Source organism: Cyphomyrmex costatus, unplaced genomic scaffold (assembly GCF_001594065.2).
Source record: "Cyphomyrmex costatus isolate MS0001 unplaced genomic scaffold, Ccosl1.0 scaffold135, whole genome shotgun sequence".
Taxonomy (NCBI): domain Eukaryota; kingdom Metazoa; phylum Arthropoda; class Insecta; order Hymenoptera; family Formicidae; genus Cyphomyrmex; species Cyphomyrmex costatus.
The window spans coordinates 1,153,956-1,174,013 of NW_017275337.1; the positions used below are offsets into that span (position 1 = coordinate 1,153,956).

Below are 20,058 nucleotides of genomic sequence, written 5' to 3' on the forward strand. Positions count from 1 at the left end.
AATATTTTTCTTTGGCCCCTCACTTTACACTGTTTACTCGCGTGTCAGTGCACAGCCAAGGTGTACTAAAGAAAGAGGCGAGGAAAGGAGCGAGATTCGTTTCGTGAGACGGCGAGTCGGGGCCGAAAATAAACTTCCGTCGCGAAGATCTCGCGGTTATAACGATTGTAAGAGCGCCGCTCTTACAAGAGCTGGTCTGACCTCGCGAGTCGCGCGTTCTCTCAGTCGGTGTCTTGATGCGCTCGTAATCAGATGCTGTGCTGTGTCCCGAAGAGACTCGCGGACGGGGGCCCGTTCTACAACGAGGCCCTGTTTCACGACGGGATCTTGTTTTATGACGAGACCGATAACAATCCACCATCGTCCATTCGTGAGATTCAAATCGCGCTGTTTCCCGAAGGTGAGCCCGCATTCTTCGATTTTAATATTCTCGGATATTATTATTTCTTGAATTACATTGAACAATGTTGTTCTCACGAGTATTCGAATCTTTTAAACGGCTGGACGATGAATTGTTGAGAATGTATGTGCGTATGCTCTGTACTTATTTGGCCCTTGATCTCATGAAGTATTTTACGATAAGACTATGAAGAATGCAAGATTGATGGCACATATAATTTAAAAGAACGTTAATTAATGGACATTAAATATTTATAATTTAACGCAATTTAAATTTTCGATGAAAATTAAGCGATAGTTGAAAATTTTCGGAATTGTATTGAACGCTCTGCCGCTGTTGATATCATATATCACATATTTAGAATATGTAAGAGTACGTGTTTATGTTTGTATATATCAGTTGACGTCCAAACTTATACTTTCCAAATCAGAAGCCAAATAGCTTCAATTAGTACAGATGAGCATCGTATTGCTATCTGCACGTAACTATAATTTCCAAAAATTTGTTAATTTGATTGAAAAATAATAGAATTTGCCGTAGTAATTGTATAACGATTTTGAATGTTTTAACACGCTATTTTATCTTCTTTTTGAAATAAATTGCATATCAATTTATTGAATGCTTTAAATTAACAGAATAGCTTCAATAGCTATACGCACGTCTATCATTAATCATTATTGCCTCGTTCCTCGAAGAGCAACTCGACTCTGAAGGATTTCCTTTTCATTTCACATTTGGTGTGACGGTAAAAATATTTATTTTTCTGCTACTCGCACACGTCTAAAAGCGGCTATAAGAATCGTAATAACACACCTCCGTCATGCATACTGATCAATTTGCACCAACTTAGCAATTACATTAAGAGTCTCGTCGATCTTAGACGGGAGAAAAACGGCAATAACTCTGACGTGAAAAAGAAAAAAAACCTTCACCGGTTGGTTTCCAACGCGCGCGACTCTGGAAGAAAAACGCAAGCAGAATAGAAGCAATTGCGTTTGTGGGCGTCGTTAAGCGGTTCCGACGCAATAAGATCATTTAACAGTGCCGTATGCTATTTGTTGTCACGCAAATTGCCGAAGATTAAGTGGGAAAAGCGAAAATTTAATCAAATGAAAAATAACTTTAAATAAAAATTAGGCATCGCAAACACATCTATTTAATGGAATAGGTGATATAGGATAAGCTAGCTGCAAAGTAAAAGGATTTTATACACGTGTCATGAATAATATATAATACGATCGTAATACACGCATTGTATAATGACGCGAAACCTGCGTCGCGAACGAAGGCAAATACGGTGACCTGCATTCTCTCGACGCATTTAAAAAAGACACGGTTATCTTTCTCTTTGCATCGACACTGGAGAAACCTTCGATCTGACAGATCAAATAACAAAAATTCAAATCTATGAAGAACTTAATGAATAAGAAAAAATCGTTAATAAAAAAAGGAACTGACGAAACTGTAAATCTGATTTCTTTTTAGTTGAACTTACTTAAATTAAAAATTAGTTCTTCTTTTATCTTCCTTTTCTCCAACGTGGAGAGAAAAAAAGAAAAGATGAGCCATGCAAAAAGTTCAAAAAAAGGAGAGCACTAATGTTTCTTCGCTTAAAAAAGAGGGAGAAGAGAAGAGAAGAAAAAGATCCGAGGACGGAAGGAACGGATACTCTTGCGTGTGTTCGTGACGGATAAGGGACACGCGTGTGACTCTCGCGGCGAGGCAACTCGAATCTCGGTGACGCCTAAAAAAGGAAGCTTGCTCGCTCGAGAGGCGAGAGAGCCGAGTCTCGCGGGGGCGACCCTCTCGGCCTCTTCGATGTCCTCGACGTCCTCGTCGATGCGACGCGGCGCGGCCGCGCGAGTTGACGCCGCAGGTGCGTCCACGCGACACGCACCTGAGAATCGCTTATTAGAACTTATGAGAAAACGAGGAGTCTCCCTCGAAGTGAGATTCGATCGGACGAAAGCCACGAAATTAACGAGTGCGCGATTAAAATCACTCGTGGTATTGCGGAAGTACATATTTTAATTGTAGCTCTCGCGTCGCGCGAACCGATTTTTATTTCCAATTTGTGAAAGTGCTGTTTGGGGAATTAACAGAAATAGGCGAACATTTCCGAATATTTTTTTTGTTATAAAAAAAAAAATAATAATAATGAAATAGGATTTTTAGTCAAACATGGAGATATGAAAATTAAAGTGAATAAAGCTTTATGCGTATACATGCGTATGTGGAAAATTTATTTACTTTTACATTCTCTTGCGATGTGCTGGAAATGATTTGTTACTTTTATTGGAACAGTGGTGTAATATCAGATATTACAAGAATCGATCTACTTATCTCATCGAAATTTCCATAAGACAAGAAATGCAGGATTCATATGTCACCTCTAAAAATGAGTGGCTTATTGAATAGAGGAGGCGTTATCTCGAAACGCATAGATCATATTAATTGGGGCTCACTCTCGAAGTGTGTGATCTCGCAAGAAGAGAACACTGTAGCTATAGTCGTTACGCAATACCACGGCGATCGAAGAAAGTGCAATTTGCAATTTAGATTTCCGACATTTCCAGTCGCAGCGCGTTGCATCGCCACGTATAAGTGTTTCCGAAGTCTTGCGTTTTTTCACGGGAAGAGAAAAATAGAGCGTATATGTAACAAATGAATAGCTCGTTTACAAAAATAATTTTTTTTGTCTATTTTCTTAGTTAATATGTATGTGTCATAGCATGAGAAATATTCTATTTATTAAAATAATGTTAAAAATAGAATTTCTTATTTTTATTATAATACATACAATTCACTCGATTGCTTATTTGCAACTGGAGAAAGGATTTAGCTTACAGTATCAAAATAAAATAGTTATACAAAGATAGTTAAATTTTGAAGTATTTTATATTGAATTAAATAGAATTTTTATGATATTAAAGTATTTTTATATTTTATCCTAATAATAAAAGATTTACATACATATATATATTATTTATATAAATATGCTTGGAAAAATAAAACCGTATATAATAAATACGTACATACATAATAAATGATGCATTTACTTAGAAAAATAAAAACGTTGAACATAAGGTTTTAAACTATATATTTAATCGATCGAAGCTATAGACTGCGATGACGAGTACGTGTTTTGCACTCACACTACAAGATTTCGTCTTTAATGTGTATGTACACGCGTATACGTATACGTTCTAAGTTTCGTTACGTCACGTGTACTGTCGTCATATTTGGCGATCTCTCGATGTGTCGGCGAAAATATCGATTATCCGCGGATTCGTGGCCTTTGTCAGAGCGAATAACGATTAGCACGGGGTGAGTCAGATCGAATCTACGTATTAGCGTGGCGGGGATAGATGTCACACAGTACCACGTATATGGAACATAAAAAACCAAAAAAATGAAAATGTAATATTTATTAATTTTTCCAAAAAAGAAAGACCTCACGTTCACACGTCGTATTTCAAAGATACAACGGGTTTGATCTCGGTTAATCGTTTGACGACGAATAGACGCAGCCGGTGACTTGGATCGGAGTTCGTGATCTCGCGCATAATAAGAGAAAGAAAAGGAAAACATCTATACGTATATAGAACATCTACTATTATTACGCGGAATTAAAATTGCGAAAGCTTACTAATTGTTGGACCGTGTAAATGGACGCAGATGCGCCACCGCCGATCTTGCTGCCGTGCGCGATTTGCGCGCGGACCTTCATGCCGCAGTCGTTGGAGAAACACACGAGGATATGCGAGCGCGCCGCTGCCAAAAAGCGCAAGCCCTTCGACTCGGCTAAGCAGAGGATCCAAGGTACTGAGTTGGCCGAATTCCAACCTAAGCAGGAGATCCGACGACATCACCAGGACGAGAGGTCCAGGTCCACCTGGAAGAAGACCCACGACGACTTCTTGCGGACGATTCGTGAGGCACGCGGCGATGTTGTAAGTCCTTTTGCGATCACAAAAAGTAATTATGATATTTGAAAATTTATTCTTTTTATATATAAAAGTTAATATATTATACAATTTTTGTATTACTTTCAAATAATAAATATTTAGTAAGATCTATAACTTTTTTATTTTTTATTTTGTTAAAAAATAGATGTACATCCTTAATTGTTTTAGAAAGAGTTCTTTCTTTGTCCCAACTGAATTTCAAATAACAAAGTAAATAATTTTTTAAACGGAATACATCAAAGCGGAATGAGAAATAGAAAGAAATTATGCTTATATAAAAAATAAGAAATTTTGTTTCCAACTCGACAAGTATAATTTATATCGAAGGAAATAGCTTTTATTTCTTTTATTCGCGTAATTGAATTCCATCTCCAAAATTTATTCTTCCAGATGGATTCGCACAAGCAATGTAATTCGCTGATATCGTCGGGCGCACCAACACGAGCCAACGAGAAAGGCACATGTCCCACGTGTAACCGGCAGTTCGGTATTAAAGCCTATGATCGACATGTGGCTTGGTGCAAAGACAGAGTTACCCGGATGCCGGTGAGTCCGGCGACCAATCTGGCGAAGGAACGATTGGAGGCACGTATGAGGTATAGGGCACCGGTTTTGAAAAACCGACGAGCTATCAATCGTGAAAAGTACAGCCCGAGCTCGGCAACAAACCAGGCTGCCAAGGCCTCATTGTCATCACCGGCGCTGGTTAGACCAAAGGAGACTATCTCGAGTATCAGTTGCAATCGAGAGAGTTCTGTCAGGCAGAAACCTGCTATTGTGTAAGTCAAATTCTCACAAGCTAAAAAGTAATGAAATTTTCCAATCGATTATTCAAAAATTTAAAGAAATGGGAATTACTTATTTTTTATTTATTTTTAATGTAATATCTTTAAAAAAATATTTTCAAAAAAAAGACAAAAGAGAACAAAAAAGTTTGTGAGTTTGTTGCTTGAATTTAAATCTTTTCCTTTTTAATATCTTTTTAATATTACTTTCATACGCACACATTTTTCTTCTAATATTTCTAGTATTTGTCTTTTATGCAACATATGTAAATGACATTATATTGCATACAAAAATTTCTGATTTATTACAGACCTGTGATAACCAATTATTTAACGATATACTTACATTTTTACAGAAGACGTTCTGGACAACTCAAGGACTCTCCTCCTTCATCCGGACCTATAAAGTCACGTCTTGTCGATCGTATGAATAGGTGAGATTTTTTTGTAATTAATTTTCTTTTAATCAATTTTAAATTTTGTATAATGTATAGAATAAAATAAGCATAGAATGTAGGATAGATCTTAGTGTTTCGTCCATGAGGAGAAGGAAAGAGGATAAGGCTGCTTAAAAGCATTTTGTGATTAATTCCGATAAACGTCAACAGAGACAATTTAATGTATAAAAACATTGAAATTTGATTTTACAACAAAAACATTTAAAATAATTGATTAAAACCATAAAAGTACACATTTTTTTAAATATTTCCTCAGCAATGATCTGTTTTATAAAATTTGTTTATTCAACCCTGACAACCTTCTCCTGATGATTGTTAGTCACATGCCCTTGATCCTACTTTCCTCTCCTCAGGCCACCGGAAGATCCTGACTGTCTACTAACATCATCCTGCCGATATTTCCATCCTGCGATATCCTCCCATCATTCTCTCCACTTACCTGTACCTCCTACGAAACCCAAGATTAATGATTTAGTCTCCTTCAATGAAATTACATCGTCAATTACTTCATCTAGAAAACAATTTAATCGAAACGAAACAATCTCCCAACGCATTCAAAATGACGATACGAGAAATCGAAAAACCTTCTCCGCCAGAATGCAAAACATCGTTTCCACTAAAAATCAGGGTCATCCGAAAATCAACGATGTTGCCGTGAACGATGAAACTCTAGGAATCACTGTGCAGCCTTGTAAAATACACATGAACATGCAAAAAGATGATCAGTTAGTGACGTGGAAACAGATTAATTATAAGAAACATAATTTTCAAACTGGCGATCCAATTGTTAATCATAATTTCTCGCGAGAGTTTCAATTGCTCGATCTCGATCGGCTGTGTAATCGAGAGGAAGAAAATGAAAATAGGAATAAGACAGAGAGAAATTTATCAATTATAGAAAATAATTTTATTCAAACCGATAAAAATGGTAAGATTGATGAAGTGAAGAACGATGACATCAAGTGGATCAGCGGTATCCAGAATTTAAATCAGGCATATCTAATAAGAGACTCAGAGGATATTGAGTCGTCGGAGATTTCTCACAGAAAGTGGAAGCCGATTAAGCACAGTCCTCGCGTGGAATTTTATTTGAAAGATGAAGATGAAATTTACGAATTAGATCAAAAGAAATCAAAAAGTGAAACTATAGCGAACAACTTGGAAGATAGGGAAGACGAAATCTACGAATTCGATCAAAAGAAATCGAAAAAAGAAATTGTAGCAGACAATTTGAAAAATAGTGAAGATAAAATCTGCAAATTAGATAAAAAGAAATCGAAACGAAAAATTATAGCAAACGAAAAAAATAGAACTGAACAAGTAAAAGAATTAAAAATGTGCATTAAAGATAAAGAAGATGATAAGATTGCAGTAGATTGTAAAGTAGAGGAATTGAAAACAAATAACAAAAGTATAGAAAATATTCGAAAAATTAGTAGTGAAAAAATTGAAGTGATAGCATATACAACGGAGGAACTTAATACAAATAACATAGAGGAAAATAAACGAGTAGAAAACTATGAAGAAGCTGAAGTTACAAAAAATAATATTGAGGGAATAGAAATTAATATCACACACAGTATAAAAGAAGATATAAAAAACAATGAAAAAATGAATGGCGCAGATATTGTAGAATTGGATGAACTAAATGTTCATAAAGAAGATAAACAAGATCGACAAATAACGATGAATGAAATAATTATTGAAAGTACGAAATGTACAAAAAAAATTAAAAAAGATTTATGCGAACCCGATCAACTAATTAAATCTTCTTTGTTTGATGTAGTACATACAACTACATCAAATGTATCGAAGAAAAAGAATTGTATTGATGAGAGTCAGGATTGTCTAAACTCTAAGGACGAAATACAATACGAAAGTAATGTATGTTGCAACAATTCACTTGAATTAAAAGGAAGTATAGCAACTTTTTTATGTGATCAATCTAACATTAATGAGATAACATCCTTAAACAATAGCAATAATCAAGTTGATTGTAATTCGAGTCTCGAAAACGAAACATTGGTATGTAATTCATTAGATTTAATAGAGAACACCAAAGAAGCATCATTTCTTTCAGCCTGTCAGAATGTTACCCCAGAAAAAAATTGTACAGGAAATATTGAAGAAATTAAAATAAACGAAGAAAGATATGAAAATGGTTTAACTAATATCTGTAATAAAAAGCCGAAGAGAAATTCAAAGAAATTTAAATGTGAAGTATATTCTCTTCCACAACATTCGGAAATTGCTGCTAATAATTATTTAAATGCATCTATGAATAACATATCTTTGCATATCAAAAACAATAAACGATTTCAAGAAAAAGATTTTAGTTCTGATAACTTTGGAAATATCAAGGATAATACGAAAAATGGAAACATAGATTTTAACACGGATTCAGAAAACAACTGTTCAAATGATAAATCAAGACTCTTAGACCGTTCAATCATTAAAGCGGAAGTTACAACAGGTGAAGGTTTGCGCAAGAAGAATGTAGACAGCGAATTCGATTATGGTAGCGATAACACCGTGCTTGTCGGAGAATATAATAGGCGAGGCGCTGATGATTTAAGATCATCAGTCACGTTAACAGACCATGCGGAAGAGCAGTCACGGTGTCGTGGTAGCGAAGTTTTCTTGAACGCGAGTGTGAATCTTCCAAGACGCGCTTACGGTGCGTCTAAAAGAACTGCACGAGAGCGATCAGTCAATTCCGTCGAAATGAAGCACAAAATCAGGAAAAGCATGAATCTTCTTCGTGCTAGCACTGATTCTCTTATATCCTCAGTCGAATTCGTCGAGCTCGCGAGCATCAGACAACCTAAAGCAAATTGCGCTTACGAACAAGAGACCATTAAGATAATCAAACTAAACAGTCGAAATAAAATATTTAAGGATTTACCTGACATAAAGGGTGACATAGTGGAGACAAAGGAAGATTCTGAGGGCTCGTACTGGGAGAGGAGCTCTAAGATCTCGCGGAGCAGATTAACTAGTATCTATCCTACATGTCCATACATGGAATACAAACTTACTAAAAGAAATCCTAGAGTCCGTATTCTCCCTCCTGTTCTGAATCCATTCTTAATCAATCGAAGGTAGAGATAATATAACAGAAAGTTGTGGAAACTTATAGTGTTATAAGTAAAATTGTCCATTTTAATATTATTTTTTACTATATGTTGATACTATATTTACTGTAGAATATTAGAGTAACTAATTAATATATATTTAGAAAAGCACGCAACTTTTATATAAATTAACTGTTTAACTAGCTTAAAATAACGCAATATTGATTTTATAAAATTGATTATAAATCGTATTGTAGTAATATTAATATTTAAGTAGTAATGAGTTTGTGCAAATTGCGCAATTTAATTGGTAAAGGATTTACATTGCATTGCCAATCGCACTGTAAATGGTAGAATTATTTTTATAGATTCTTATTTCTCATATTATTACATCTTTGTGTATTCTAGTAAAACCGTTATTAGGTAGTTAATATGACAACAATATTATAGGAAAGTTGAATTGGAGACACGTCCCGCTTGGTGTAATTATGTACGCAGAAGGCCAGACTTTAATCTCGTGCTTAAGGCTAGAACGTAAGTTCCAGGATTTGGAACCAGTGTGGGAAGGGAACAGGGCACAATAGATATTTTACTTGTGTTTATTGCTAATTATCTATATTTTAGTCTAGTTCAAGGCACTATAAAAGGTATTAGAATTGATAAAAATGACAGTGTTGGCTTTATGCAGAATTTAGGAAATCAATTTAAATAAATACACGTATTTCTTGAATTATTGTTTTTCATAATTTTTCAAATTTCAACATTTAATCTTAATATGTAATTATCTCTTGAATTAAAAATTCTATTACATAATGAAATCGATTTAATTTAAAATAAGAATGTTCTATTTATTTTTCGCTTTTTATTTCTCTCGATCTGCAGTCGATTTATCAAGCTAACTCAAAAAAGAGAAATTGCTTCTAAATTTCTCAAAGAATAATTTATGGCTAGTAAGCAGATTGTTTAGTGTTGCACCATGCGCGCACTCTGAATTTGCATGCGCGTTTGTAAATGTTTGTCTGAAGAATCGATTGGCACTACACGTTCATCTATAGTTCATTTTTGATAGAAACACTTATAGACAAACCATACTCTGCCATTATCATATTGCGCGCACTATGTTTATTCACTACATTCATATTTACCGTTTTTATGCAAGAAATAATTTCTAGCAAGGAAATAGAATTAAAGGCTGTATTAATCGAATTCTAATTTCAGCGGTACTTGCAAGGACTACGATCCCTTTCTGCTGGCCGAGCAGCAAATGAACGACCTGCTGTCGGATACGAGTGATCAATCTATAACGGGGAGTCCTAAAGTCCAGCAAACTCGTGATATCCTTTATCCTCTCTCGCACTCCTCCGCCTTTGTAAAATATCCTCCTACCGACAGGAGGTCGTCCCTTATAGCGCCACCTACTGAATTCGATGACCTTTTATCCAATTTCTCAAGTGATTCCACTGAAACCAACTCTATTTCGCGCGAGGTCTTCCTGAAGTCCGACCTCGCGAACAAAAATGCGACAGATTCCGTGACCGCAAAACCTGTTAGAGAATTGGGCAGACGAGTCATTATCGATAAATCAAAGGCACTGGGCGTCGACGAGCGTCGCGGTGTCGTCAGTGCGGATAGATCGCGTAAGATCTTTGATAAAGACGCGCTCAGGAATACAGGACCGTTAATTAACCGATCCAACTCGATCCGAGCCTCGTCTGCGCCCAGAATCAACTCGGGTCCTGACCGAAAGACCTCAGGCGATATGAGAAAGGGTTCCAGAAATGCTGAGAGTCAGAGGTCGTCTGATCAGAGTTTCAATCAAAGAAACAATAATTACTCGTCCCTATGTGGCAGTAACCTCAGTCTCAATTCGATCGTCTCCTCCTCGGAGTTGGACGTCAAGCGATCGAACTCGATGTTCGACGAACTGATGACGTCCTTCGAGGAGGACGCGTTTCCCGGACTAAGATCCTTCCTCAATAACGAATCCTTCGAACTGTCCAGCCCCGGCGGTGACAGACAACGAAATGGCAGCCTGATCAGCGACGAGGAACTATCCTCTCCCGACAGCTATAAGCCGCAAGATCACAGCAAGCTCAGCAATGACTCAGCCTATAGCAGGTTGGTAAAAACTACTTTAAAGTGACTGTTTATCTTCAGTCATTGTCTTCAGTGAGATTAATCAATTACCAATTAAATAAAAAAAAATTAATTTTAGAATTACAGTAATAATTACAGTAATTATTGTAAAAAATATTTGGTTCTTTTTTTCACAGAAACTAAATTTATCATTTCTAAATGTATTCAGTGATATCTTTATTAATTTGTATTTAAAATTAATCTTATATAAATGAAGAAAATTTCATTTAATAAAATATGAAGATTTCTACGCGAGTCCAAAAATTCTGCTATTTGCTTTTTAATAATTGTATGTGTTAATTATCGTTTATTTACATTTGCGTTTTCGCTTCAAGCCCAATTTGATTTGTACCCCCCAGTTTAAATCGCAAATATTCGCACCATGGACGCAGCGCCAACGACATGATCGACCGTCTTGATGAGGATGCACCCAGGAACGGGACATCACCGACTCAGACGACAATCAAGTACAAGATGTCCAAGTTCTGTCACGAATGTGGTCAGCGATTTCCAGAAACCGCCAAGTTTTGCTGCGAGTGCGGTGTCAAAAGACTCGCGCTGTGAAACGCAACATTGTTCTCTGAGAGTCGTCTCTATATATCACATTGTATTTTGATATACTAAAACACGAACTGAAGAAAAAATATTACCAGAGAGATATTCTCTGGACGAAAGTGTACATTTTATTTTTTCTTATTTTGAAAAAGATTTTCTCAAGACAGAGAATATATTTTCCGAAGAGCAGATACGCTATAATTTATAATTTCGAAAGTATTTTACGATATGGAGTCTATTTTTAAAATATTCTCTGATCTTTTAGGCGATGGATCATACTGCCTTATCGCGATAATACCATATATACAACACTACACAATTCAAGCGGCTTTCATAAATTTCAGAATTTCGAGAGTAATTTTTACGAAACAGCATTTTTATATCTCATTAGAGAATTTTTTTAATTTACTTTAGCTCGCTTTGTAAACAATGCGTTGATTTGCTCGCTATGTTTGAATAGTGTAGCGATATATTTGATAAACGTTTTTTGTCATAAACACAAGATATATACATATACCGAGAGTCGCCGAGCGATCGCCAAGTCCGTCCTCTTTTCTATAAATTCACGAGTGCGAGTACTTTTTGATAAGCTTTTTATACGAATGGAAAGAATCATGCAAGTATATTTCCTATGAAAAATACGAGAATTACGAAGAATCGATATTAATATATCTCGTAACGTGTGAATATAATGATCTTTAAAATTGTTATGTATTTGGTTTAATCCATATTAGCTCTAGTGAGAGGCGAAGTACGAAATAAAAACACGGGTATTTATTTGGAATTAAAATATATTAAAGTAAATTTCTTTTCGCTCTCTCTTTATATTCAACATTTATTTATATACTTCTCTAAGTAACCTAGATCCTAGATATTAAGATAATATCCCTCGATTTTGAATTTTAAATATTTAATTTTAAATATTTAATTGCGAAAACGTATTCTGATGAAAATAAATCGGAACGTTAATCAAATGTAAGGGGAGAATAACAAAAGTGTGAACGCGAAGCTTCTGGAAGATAAAAATTGAGACAATGAAATATAAAAGAAGCGTTTACGTCCCAATTTTCCTTGTAGAGACTTTATGTTTATACTTTCATCACTCCTTTATACATTCGACTTAAATCTTAATTTTTATTTTCGCCAGAAAATTTCTACCAACTCACTTAATTTGTCTAATCTTCACAGGATTCTTATGTCTAACATAATATATCATGTAACAAAGTTGAACATAAAATAAGAATAGAAAAGTCGCTAGTGATTATATGAATCGTGCCGATACAAGCATTAATGCTCAATTAATACGTGTCGCTAACGAATAATTAAATGCAATGTGTAGGTAATATGGGTAGGAGAGATAAACCATTATTCTTTAAAGACAGTAATTATCTAACAAAGGCAATCTTAATCGTGTCTTGCGAGAAAGAGGATTAATTATATGTAAATTAAAATGTACAATTATAAAAACGCACACTTGAACTTTACCAAGTGATTGGCCTTTCGTATTTATCCTTTACTGTGGGAGAAAAGATTATTTATTACAAACATGTTGAAAACCGAATAATATATAGAATGTCCCGAAAAATATACAGAATTTGTTTTGGATATATGGTATAGATAAAAGAAAATACACACACACACACACACACACAGAACTTGGTACACACGTGTCTTGAGATATAAATAAAAGAAAAATGGAAATCCTTGAATTTCCGCTAGCAAAGACATGGATTTGAAATTCAAGAAAATTACCATTTTTAAAATAAATTTGTCATATATTCTACTTTTTAAATATTAGAAACAAAAAAGAAGCTATTTTTTCAAAGTTCTGAATAAAAAGTGAGCAAATAGATTAATAAGATTTTTACAAACTGTGCTAATTACAGATTACTGTAACTGTTCTAACAAGAGTGATTTGTCAAGTACATTGATTCTCTGGTGTTCGTAACGTATACCAAAGAGTAACAATGCGATAAGCGTTTGACAAAACTGACTCGATGTCTAACTTAGAAGAATGAATTTCGAATTAATTGTATGCGATAGACATAAATCATGTACGTCCTAAACTGTATTTTTACAAGTGCAATAAATTGCAATGCTTATACAAATTTAACAGATCTAGTTTACAAGTTTTTTTTAAAAAGAAACTTTGAACTGCAATCCTCAGTTGCAATCCTTTTTATCTTTCTCGAAAGTTTACGCCAGAATTACTACATTACTTATAAAAATAATCACATGTGTATATGCGATCAAAATATTTAAATTTTTTTCATTTGTTTTATTATCTGACAAATGAGTTATGCAGAAGCTAAAAGAATTTCATCAGTCATGACAGCTGTTTTAAAGAGCATTCAAACCTAACAAATATTTACCAAGATGCTGCATCGATCAGTCAGTCGACTAGTACAAACGAGTGGAATATTTGTAAGATTTTATACTGATGCTAATTGCATATTATTGATTAATTTGAAGTAAATAGTAATTTTTTCCTCTAGAAATTCGTAAGACAATCTCGCACAACAATTATAAATTCGCGAAGCTTTCATGTAAATATTAGTCCAGCGGAAAAGGCAAAATGCGGCGTAGAAGAAAGCGGCAGTGTAAGACAGAGTACTCTTTATTAAAATTATTTAATAAAAATTCTCTGTAGATAATTAAATCTAAATAAACTCTTACTCTCTTTGTATTTGTATTTATATCCTGACAAAATTATGTAAATTATTTTTATAATTTATAAAGAACAATATTGTATTTATATTTTCCTAAAATATGCAAATTTATTTTTAAAAACATAAACATATTAATCTCCTGTATCTTTTTTTATTTTGAATAAAATATTTTCTTAGATGTTCAATCTTTTAGCGCGTCTTGACAATAGGCTATTCTAAAATCTTTAATCAGCTTATTTACTTTAGTTGTTCAATATTACCCACGCTCCTAATTTACAGAACTATCCTTTGATAGACCACTGCTATGATGTAGTAATAGTAGGAGCGGGAGGCGCCGGATTGAGGGCGGCTTTTGGACTTGGTAAAAAGGGATATCGTGTGGCAGTAATATCAAAACTCTTCCCGACCAGGTCGCATACCGTGGCTGCCCAGGGTGGCATAAACGCTGCTATCGCCGATCAGCAGAAAGATAATTGGCTGTATCATATGTATGATACTGTGAAGGGATCCGATTGGCTAGGAGATCAGGATGCCATACATTTACTCGCGAGGGAAGCGCCTCGAGCAGTTTACGAACTCGAAAATTATGGTAAACTCAATGACAAATACAATTATCTCGACAGACATAAATGTATATCTTATTAACTTATATTAATATTCATTATGTAAATAATATTTTAAAAATGTTAATACACATGATTTATGTATTGTGTGTGTGTGTGTGTGTGTATTAAATAAAATTACTAAAATATCCGTAGGCTGTCCATTTAGTCGTACAGAAGATGGAAAAATATATCAGCGCGCTTTTGGTGGCCAGTCGTTAAAATTTGGCAAAGGCGGACAGGCTAAGCGAACCTGTGCTGTCGCCGATCGAACTGGTCATGCGGTACTTCATACCCTTTACGGCCAGAGTCTTCGCTACGACGTGCACTATTTCATCGAGTATTTCGCTCTCGATTTGCTTATGTACGGTCGATGTTGCAAAGGGATTCTGGCTTGGGAATTGGAGACCGGACTTCTACATCGATTTAGAGCTCATCACACAGTAAGAGAAAGTGTTATTTAATTTATTGCTTATATAATTAAAAAAAAAGTAATTATTATTTAATTAATATTTAATTAATATTTAATTATTATTTATTATTATGTGTAGTATTACGTATAATAATATATGTAATTAATTTTTTTTTTTAAATAAGAGAGGTTCCTATTTTCAGTCAAAGCGGGTCTTGCTGCTCTTGATAATATTCATGTGCAAAATACAAATACATTTTTCAACCTTATAATCTTAAATATTATGTTATATATCGTTTCCTTTTTTGTTCGTTGATACTTAATGTATGCTATTCACTTTTTATCAATATAAATAAATCGACATTGATGATAAAGACAGCTATCATCTCGCAGGTGATTGCAACAGGTGGTGCCGAAAGATGTTACTTCTCCTGCACTGCTGCGCACGCCTGCACTGGCGATGGCATGGCGATAGCATGTCGAGCAGGATTGCCGTTACAAGATATGGAATTCATTCAGTTTCACCCGACCGGTGATTTTCAGATCATACACATCTCGCGGATGATTTCTTTTTTGCCCTCATTCAAACTCTTTTAATTGACTGATTGATTTTTGCACTGTAGGTATTTACGGAAGTGGCGTACTCATAACCGAGGGTAGCCGAGGAGAAGGCGGCAAACTCCTCAATTCCACGGGAGAGTTCTTCATGGAGAAGTACGCGCCTGTGGCTAAGGATTTAGCTTCTCGCGACGTTGTGTCGAGAGCTATGACTATGGAAATTCTGGACGGAAGGTTAACATTGTAATCCTTTGTATTCTAATTTGTATTTTTTCCCTTTGCAAGAAAACCAAGAGTTAGCGTATTTAACTTATTCATATGAAAGGAAAGATGGAGAGTCTATAGAAATATTTAGAAGATCTTGTATAAAAGCAATAGGGGGGATTGTTAAAAAAAATGTCTTTTTTAACAACACGTTTGTCGTCGCATACATGCAAATTTGTATTTAGAAATAACTAAATAAATTTTTTACAATAGATCTGTATATATTTAAGTAAATAGCAAGAAATAGGCTATGAGTCATTAAGACGCTATCTAGACTAGAATTTGTAGTACACTGTTAATTATGCTGAATTAGTTACACGTCATTGTCCAAGAATATGTGACGCATGTGGCAACATTCTCTGGTATGACGCATCTGGCAACAGACTCTACGTATAATGGAAGAAATATTAGAAATATAATTAAATTTTGAAGAAATAAAAATTTCTTTTTAGGAAAAAATACTTGATGCTATTTTTCGCAGGGGCGTCGGAGAGAAGAAGGATCACATTTATTTGCAGTTAACTCATCTACCGGCCGAATTGATACGAGAGAGGCTGCCCGGAATTTCGCATCTCGCCTGGGTATTTGCCGGAGTAGACGTTACGAAGCAACCGATCCCCGTGATTCCCACGGTACATTATAACATGGGCGGCATACCCACAAATTGGCGTGCGCAAGTAAGAAATTTATTTATTTACACATGATTTATTTATTATTATTTCATACAAAATTGTATGAAATTTTTAAGTTATATATAATTATATCCGATATTATTTTAAATATATTACATTACTATATAATCAAATATACAAAACGCGTATTTGTATACATACAATACAATACTATTATTATAGCTAATATACAATTGTTTTATTGATAAAAATTAACGCGCGGTATTTGCGATCATTTGTACAGGTCAACGCGTTTACTACACGGAGATTTATTATTATCCGCGTTTACGGCGCAGTTACTTAATGACGTAATTGAATTTTTGACACAAACAATACCTTGTCAGGTATTAACACGAGAAAATGAGGAGGACAGACCGATCGAAGGTCTCTGGGCAGCCGGCGAGACCGCATGTGCGTCCGTTCACGGTGCTAATCGCTTGGGTGCTAACAGTCTCCTAGAAATTGTTGTCTTTGGCAAAACCATCGCCGATCAAATCGATTGCATTGCCAGGCCTGGCGAACGTCACGGAGATCTGTCGTCAGTAAGGAAAAGAGTTACCTTAAAAACATTTCTCTACATTCTGAAAGGCAACTTTTTGTCGTCGCGAATTTAACAAGACGCAATGTACATGCATATATTGTACATTATACCGTTCCCACATTACATTTCAGATCATTTCGTGATATTACGTCTCAACTAAGACGTAAGATCAATCGGCAAAGAGATCTTTTTGTTATAATTATAAACAATTACAACAATTAATATTAAAAGTATTTTGACGCAACTACTTTATATACCATATATACGTTTTTAATACAAATTTCCAAATTTATTTTTTATATTACTATTTTTATTTGTTTATATATTACAAATACATATCTTTTTCCTTTTTTCGATAATTACGTTTTTTCTTAATGTTGTATATTAAGACCACGAAACAATCTACGCGTTCAAGTCGAGGAGGCGTTTTACGAGTCACACAAATTATGTAAATGCATGTCGTCAAAAAGCAATTTGGATGCAGGACATTGGTGAGCAGTCGATTTGTCGTTTCGACGCGACCCGTTATGCGAAAGGCTGCGTTCCCGTGGCCGAGCTGCGTGACGAGATGCAACGTACGATGCAGAAATACTGCGGAGTATTCAGAACTTGTGACATTTTGCAGCGCGGATGCAGAGAGATGTCTCGTCTCTATACTTGTGATTTGCCGGATTTATGCGTAAGCTGTTAATGCACCTCAGCATTATTAATTGTATAGTTATTTAGAAAAAGAAATTTAGAAATTCATTTACAAATATAAATTAAGTGAAATATTTTTAACTCAAATTTGCTTAAATAAATAAATAAAAATTTAAGAAATATATATTGAAATGAATAATATAAAAAAATTAGATATATTATATCATAAAAATTGTTCTGCTTATCTTATTCTAAATTCATATTAGTTCCAAATTCGCGAATTAATTTCGTAATTATTCGTCTAACAATGTTTCAGTTTGCGGAAGTCTTGATTTGCAATAACGGAATTAACAATATAGTCCGATATGATTGCGAGAAATAATTGTAACGTTAGGTCGCGGTCGCGTTGCATAAGACGATAATAATAAGCGAGACGCTTTATCAAGCGTTCCCAGACACACATGTGGATTGCTTTGGAATGCATTTTTAGGTGCAAGATCAGTCCCTCATTTGGAACACCGAACTCGTCGAAGCCTTGGAGCTGCAAAACATGATGCTAGTCTGCATGCACACTGTATACGCAGCCGAAAATCGTAAGGAGTCGAGAGGCTCGCACGCCAGGGAAGATTTCAAGGTTCAAATAGGGAAATTATATTAACCAAAAGAAATTAAAATGTCGTAAATTTGTATAAATAATTAATTCAAATAAGTAACGCTGTTAGCTGTGATTTTCCGAATTTATAAACGTGATTTTAATGACGAGATGTGATTTTTAATTACGTGAATGCGCTTATTTCGTTTCTAGGACAGAATTGACGAGTATGATTATACGAAACCACTCGAAGGACAAAAGAAACGACCTTATACGGAACACTGGCGTAAACATTCGCTTACGTGGGCTCAGGAGGATGGAACGGTTAGTTAAAATGCTAGAAGAGTAAATACTATCAAATTCCTTTGATGGAGCGTATCTTTAACAAAACGAGGTCAAATATCTCGGAGATTACAAATGTGAAAATGCAAAAAATTTTTACGCTTTATTATAAAAGAACTACTGAAATATATTCGGTCGACAGTATTTACCGGAAGTATTTAACATAACATTATTGTTTTAATTTCGCACTTAATATAAATATTTATACGCAGTGTTACGTAATATTTACATTGAGAGCGAAATTACAACGTGTGTCGATGTCACTTTTAGTTGGTGTCGACTGAGTAATTATTAATGAATATTACATGAGCAATAATTACCTTAAAAATTTACTTAATCTTTTGCATGATTTCTTAAAAACTTATGTTTATTTGGTATATCTTCAATTGAGATATCTGTCTTGTTATTGATTATCGCAAAATATCACGATTTTTATAACGCGCTCTGTTTACAGATTTATATCTCTTATCGGCCCGTTATCGATACCACTCTAGACGAAACCGAAGCCCAACATGTGCCTCCTGCAGTTCGTGCATATTGACTTAAGAAATGAATAATCAGCAACACCGGATAAATGAAATGTAACGGAAGCAATGCGATTATGAATCTAAGTCAACTGTTGCGTTGAATACACATTTACAATCAAACGCATGAAATCCGGAAATTAAATATCATCAAAAACCAGAGAAACTGCAATGAGAAAATCGTTAAAAATATTTCTTCCTTAAATATTGCTTTTAAATATCTCTTCTTTTCACACAGATACCTTTTCTTACAGAAATTTAATACTGGATGGCAGTAATTATTTATTTTGATTATATATTTATTAAAAAAGCACTAAACACATAGTTTTTATTAATTTCTCAAAATAAATAATTTCTAGTATTAAATCGAATTTCTATAAAGATTGCATAGTCTCGCACGCGACACGCTGTAGTTTACTGACAAAATTAATTAACATCTACAACAATTAATTTGCAATAGAAAAAGCGAATCAAAAGTGATGTATTGCGTTTCTTAAGACAATTTTAGAAGAACATTCCTTCGAGAGTTCGCTGAAGGCTGTGATAAAAATTATGCAAGAATAGTGATGAAACTTGTAATCTTTTAGCCATTTTTGTTTATTTTTATACAAAGAAGATACGGTTTAGTACTTTACAATGTCAATGCCTGCAACTTAGTTTCGTAAGAGATAAATCGTTAATTGTACTTTCGTTGATAACGCAATTATAAACGCGCTCATTAAATTTTATACAGATAACATAAATCGCTACTAATCTTTTCATTTATTCCACTAAACATGCAGATTAGGTATGTATGCCTACAAATTCTCAAAAAATACATCTGAATGATCTATAATCGCAAATTCTCTAAACGTTCCTAAAATGTTAC

General features: G+C 34.6%; 2 protein-coding genes across 3 annotated transcripts; both read left to right on the top strand.

The window, feature by feature from the left end:
• Nucleotides 1-218: 218 nt before the first annotated feature.
• Nucleotides 219-11,470, top strand: LOC108782877 (uncharacterized). Of its 2 annotated transcripts, none has more exons than XM_018551268.1 (6): nt 219-400; nt 4,079-4,353; nt 4,759-5,147; nt 5,510-5,587; nt 9,904-10,803; nt 11,181-11,470. In XM_018551268.1, the coding sequence occupies exons 1-6, from the start codon at nt 253-255 to the stop codon at nt 11,383-11,385; spliced, it is 1,995 nt and encodes a 664-aa protein (XP_018406770.1). In that variant the 5' UTR covers nt 219-252; the 3' UTR covers nt 11,386-11,470. The 2 variants fall into 2 exon arrangements, with proteins under 2 accessions (XP_018406770.1, XP_018406771.1); XM_018551269.1 differs by lacking the exon at nt 219-400 and adding an exon at nt 3,540-3,820 and having other exon boundaries at nt 3,925-4,353.
• A 2,228-nt stretch (nt 11,471-13,698) lies between these two features.
• On the top strand, nt 13,699-19,503 carry LOC108782773 (succinate dehydrogenase [ubiquinone] flavoprotein subunit, mitochondrial). The gene is made up of 12 exons (XM_018551132.1): nt 13,699-13,800; nt 13,872-13,976; nt 14,325-14,634; nt 14,804-15,090; nt 15,453-15,591; nt 15,683-15,851; nt 16,363-16,558; nt 16,897-17,094; nt 17,578-17,772; nt 18,223-18,366; nt 18,538-18,648; nt 19,121-19,503. The coding sequence occupies exons 1-12, from the start codon at nt 13,753-13,755 to the stop codon at nt 19,205-19,207; spliced, it is 1,989 nt and encodes a 662-aa protein (XP_018406634.1). The 5' UTR covers nt 13,699-13,752; the 3' UTR covers nt 19,208-19,503.
• Nucleotides 19,504-20,058: the final 555 nt, after the last annotated feature.